Raw genomic sequence first — 4,348 nt, 5'->3', positions numbered from 1 at the left:
GACCGATCTGCCGATAAAGGGTCTAATGCCCATAAAAACTTTTTTTTTCATCCGATTTTGCTGAAATTTGAAATAGTGCGTAATTTAAGGCTTCCCGACAACTGACCCAAATATGGTTCAGATCGGACTATATTTAGATATAGCTGCCATATAGACCGATCTCCCGATGAAGGGTCTGAAGACCATAAAAGCTTTATTTATTACCCGATTTCGCTGAAATTTGGAACAGTGCGCAGTTTTGAGCCTCTCAACATCCGACCCAAACATGGTATAGATCGGACTATATTTAGATATAGCTGCCATATAGACCGATCCTCCGATAAGGAGTCTGAAGGCCATAAAAGCTTTTCGCTGAAATTCGGAATAGTGTTCAATTTATGCCTCTCAACATCCGACCCAAATATGGTACAGATCGGACTATATTTAGATATAGCTGCCATATAGACCGATCCCCCGATAAGGGGCCTGAAGGCCTTTAAAGGTTAATTTTTTATCCGATTTCGCTGAAATTTGGAATAGTGCGTAATTTTGAGCCTCTCAACATCCGACCCAAATATGGTATAGATCGGACTATATTTAGATATAGCTGCCATATAGACCGATCTGCCGATAAAGGGTCTGAAGCCCATAAAAGCATTATTTTTATACGATTTCGCTGAAATCTGAAACAGTGAGTAGTTCCAGGCTTCTCGACAATTGACGCAAATATAGTTCAGATCGGACTATATTTAGAAATAGCTACCATATAGACCGATCCCCCGATAAGGGTCTAAAGGCCATACAAGCCTTATTTTTTATCCGATTTCGCTGAAATTTGGAACAGTGCGCAGTTTTAGGCCTCCCGACAATTGTTCAGATCGAACTATATTTAGATATAGCTACCATATAGACCGATCTGCCAGTTAAGGGTCTAAAGCCCATAAAAACTTTCTTTTTTATCCGATGTCGCTGAAATTCGGAATAGTGCGTAGTTTTAAGCCTCTCAACATCCGACTCAAATATGGTATAGATTGGACTATATTTAGATATAGCTGCCATATAGACCGATCTGCCGATAAAGAGTCTGAAGCCCATAAAAGGTTTATTTTTTATCCGATTTCGCTGAAATTTGGAATAGTGCGCAGTTTTAGGCCTTTCAACATACGACCTAAATTTGGTACAGGTCGGACTATATTTAGATATAGCTGCCACATAGACTGATCTGCCGATAAAGGGTCTGAAGCCCATAAAAGCTTTATTTTTTATCCGATTTCGCTGAAATTTGGAATGGTGCGCAGTTTTAAGCATCTCAACATCCGACCCAAATATGGTATAGATCGGACTATATTTAGATATAGCTGCCATATAGACCGATCTGCCAATAAAGGGTCAAATATCCATAAAAATTTTATTTTTCATCCGATTTTGCTGAAATTTGGAATTGTGCTCAGCTTCAAGCCTCTCAATATCCGACCTCAATATGGTAGAGATCGGACTATATGCAGATATAGCTACCATATAGACCGATCTGCCAGTTAAGGGTCTAATGCCCACAAAAACTTTCTTTTTTATCCGATGTCGCTGAAATTCGGAATAGTGCGTAGTTTTAAGCCTCTCAACATCCGACCCAAATATGGTTCAGATCGGACTATATTTAGATATAGCTGCCATATAGACCGATCTGCCGATAAAGGGTCTGAAGCCCATAACAGCTTTGTTTTTTATCCGATTTTGCTGAAATTTGGAAAAGTGCGCAGTTTTAAGCCTCCAAACATCCGACCTAAATATGGTACACAAAACCATTTAAACGAACCTTTTTTAAAAAAACGGGACCTCAAAGTGTCGGTTGAGGGCTAAAATGTTCCACAATCGTAGTGCTCGCAGTCTTTTCAATCACATTGCCCAACCACGCCATACAACATGGTGGTACACGCAAACCGGGAAGACCACAAGCCCGATGGAAAAATCAAGTGGTGAGAGACACCCTCGAAAGTGGTGGGAGACACCTCGAAAGAATGAAAGGATTGCTAGTTGCCGTTAAGCGAAAACCAAGAAATATATCCCTATCATTGATTTTTCGATGATTTTTTTAAAAAAAATTTTTACCCACAAATTGTTCCCAACAGCCAGAAACTTTAAATTAAAAAATAATTAAATTTTTTTTTTTTTTTATATAAAAAAATTCGGTTTTTTTATTAATTTCGCTAAACTTATCTAACTCATATAACAATCAACAACTGAGTGAAACAATTTAAAAATGATCCTAGGTTAACAGACTTGTTAATTTAACAAGTTTCGCTGTCGTCCTCTTTGGTCTGCCAGGACGACAAGCGGCTGATCGGTGTGCGCTTTTATAACATGAATTTAAAAGCGGAAACGGAAACGTTTGGCGGGAACGTTGTAGTTGTAGCCGCTGGAGCCAGAGGATGAACCAGCAGAAGAGCTTTGTTGAGGTGGCAAGTATTCATTGGAGGGAGCAGCAGCTGGGGCAGAGTATTGGGGAGCTGGAGCTGGGGCAGAGTATTGGGGAGCTGGAGCTGGGGCAGAGTATTGAGGAGCTGGAGCTGGGGCAGAATATTGAGGAGCTGGAGCTGGGGCAGAGTATTGAGGAGCAGCAGCTGGAGCAGAGTATTGAGGAGCTGGAGCTGGGGCAGATTGCTGTTGTTGGGGTGGCAAGTATTCATTGGAGGGAGCAGCAGCTGGGGCAGAGTATTGGGGAGCAGCAGCTGGAGCAGAGTATTGAGGAGCTGGAGCTGGAGCAGAGTATTGAGGAGCAGGGGCAGCTGGAGCAGAGTATTGAGGAGCTGGAGCTGGGGCAGAGTATTGAGGAGCAGGGGCAGCTGGAGCAGAGTATTGAGGAGCTGGAGCTGGGGCAGAGTATTGAGGAGCTGGAGCTGGGGCAGAGTATTGCTGTTGAGGAGGCAAGTATTCGTTGGAGGGAGCAGCAGCTGGGGCAGAGTATTGAGGAGCAGCGGCAGCTGGTGCAGAGTACTGAGGAGCTGGAGCAGCTGGGGCGGAGTATTGAGGAGCTGGAGCAGCTGGGGCAGAGTATTGAGGAGCTGGAGCAGCTGGGGCCGAGTATTGAGGAGCAGCGGCAGCTGGGGCCGAGTATTGAGGAGCTGGAGCTGGGGCAGAGTATTGTTGCTGAGGAGGCAAGTACTCATTGGAAGGAGCAGCAGCTGGGGCAGAGTATTGAGGAGCTGGGGCAGCTGGGGCAGAGTATTGAGGAGCTGGGGCAGCTGGGGCAGAGTATTGAGGAGCTGGAGCAGCTGGGGCAGAGTACTGAGGAGCGGCGGCAGCTGGAGCAGAGTATTGCTGTTGAGGTGGCAAGTATTCGTTAGCTGGAGCCTGAGCTTGAGCAGATGCTTGAGAGTGAGCATGAGCATGAGATTGGCCATGAGAGTGACCGCCTGAGGAGCCTGTGGATGGGGCAAAGTAATCGTTCTGTGGCTGTGGCACATCGAAAACTGGAGCAGGTCTATCATAGTTGTAACCATTGCCCGCCAAATGGGACACATCAGCCGACACAGCGGCGATAGCGCAGACAGCAATCAAGAAGAATTTCTATTGAAAATTAAGAAACAAAACAAAACAAACAGAAAACGCCCAAATATTAATTTCACAGCAGGTAAAGGTCATCATCAAAAGCCCTAATGAGCTGTTAATAGATGTTTAATAAGGTGGCCGTCCTCTGGTATATCCACAAAATTTGGCCGGTTTCAAGCTGATTGGCAAGTGGTCAGGTTGGGAATGACCCAACGACCTTCAGATGGAGTCAGTTTCTTCTCCACTGGAACTTACCATTGTTTCACAGTTGTTGGGGCCTACGGTTGTACGTATGAGTTTTAGGTTGATATCACGACTACGGCAGAGCAGTGAATGATGACACTCTTCAGCTCAGGGTGCATATTTATACGCGAAATATTTTTTCGATATCACATTCGACGAAAAAGCACCCATGCCCCGGCCATACAACAACAAAATATTTGTTATTTTAATAGAAAATTAACAATTTACACAAGTTTTGTATAAAATGGTGACGGTTGACGACGCCATGGGCGCTATGATGACTGCAAGCGTCAGCATTGGCGGCAGCGTTTCTCCAGCTCTTGAGGGTTCCTAAAATCGCCGTCTAAACGCGTAATGAAGCATCTTCGTCCCCAACCAATTCGTTCAGTTTTCATTAGAGAGGTCAATAAAGAAGGTGCTGCCGATGCTGCTGCTGTTGTTGGTGGTGTTGGTGTTGTTGTTGTTACTGTTGATATGGATGTCAGTGATGGCAATGGTGGTGCCGTATGCTGCCGCTAAAGGTATTCATGATTTTGCAACGTCCGCCAAAGTGTTTGATGAGACTTAATGGCTGCCAAGA

General features: G+C 44.5%; 1 protein-coding gene across 1 annotated transcript; it reads right to left on the bottom strand.

Annotated features, from left to right (window-relative positions):
• Positions 1 to 2,343: 2,343 nt before the first annotated feature.
• On the bottom strand, positions 2,344 to 3,887 carry LOC106094700 (skin secretory protein xP2). The gene is made up of 5 exons (XM_059368837.1): positions 3,846 to 3,887; positions 3,435 to 3,543; positions 3,081 to 3,332; positions 2,483 to 2,987; positions 2,344 to 2,398 (listed from the first exon to the last, which is right to left on the bottom strand). Exons 1-5 carry the CDS (start codon positions 3,885 to 3,887, stop codon positions 2,344 to 2,346), a joined length of 963 nt encoding a protein of 320 aa, XP_059224820.1.
• Positions 3,888 to 4,348: the final 461 nt, after the last annotated feature.

Source organism: Stomoxys calcitrans, chromosome 1, assembly GCF_963082655.1.
Source record: "Stomoxys calcitrans chromosome 1, idStoCalc2.1, whole genome shotgun sequence".
Classification (NCBI taxonomy): domain Eukaryota; kingdom Metazoa; phylum Arthropoda; class Insecta; order Diptera; family Muscidae; genus Stomoxys; species Stomoxys calcitrans.
Note: the sequence above shows the minus strand (reverse complement) of the source record. Positions and strands in the feature narration are given on the sequence as shown.

Excerpts from the sequence above, each read along its gene's own strand:
- LOC106094700 (XM_059368837.1), bottom strand. The coding sequence starts at position 3,887 with ATGCACCCTGAGCTGAAGAGTGTCATCATTCACTGCTCTGCC. Across the intron at positions 3,544-3,845 it reads TCATCATTCACTGCTCTGCC|AAATTCTTCTTGATTGCTGT; the intron begins GTAGTCGTGATA and ends AATTTTCAATAG. Across the intron at positions 2,988-3,080 it reads AGCTCCTCAATACTCGGCCC|CTGCTCCAGCTCCTCAGTAC; the intron begins CAGCTGCCGCTG and ends ACTCCGCCCCAG.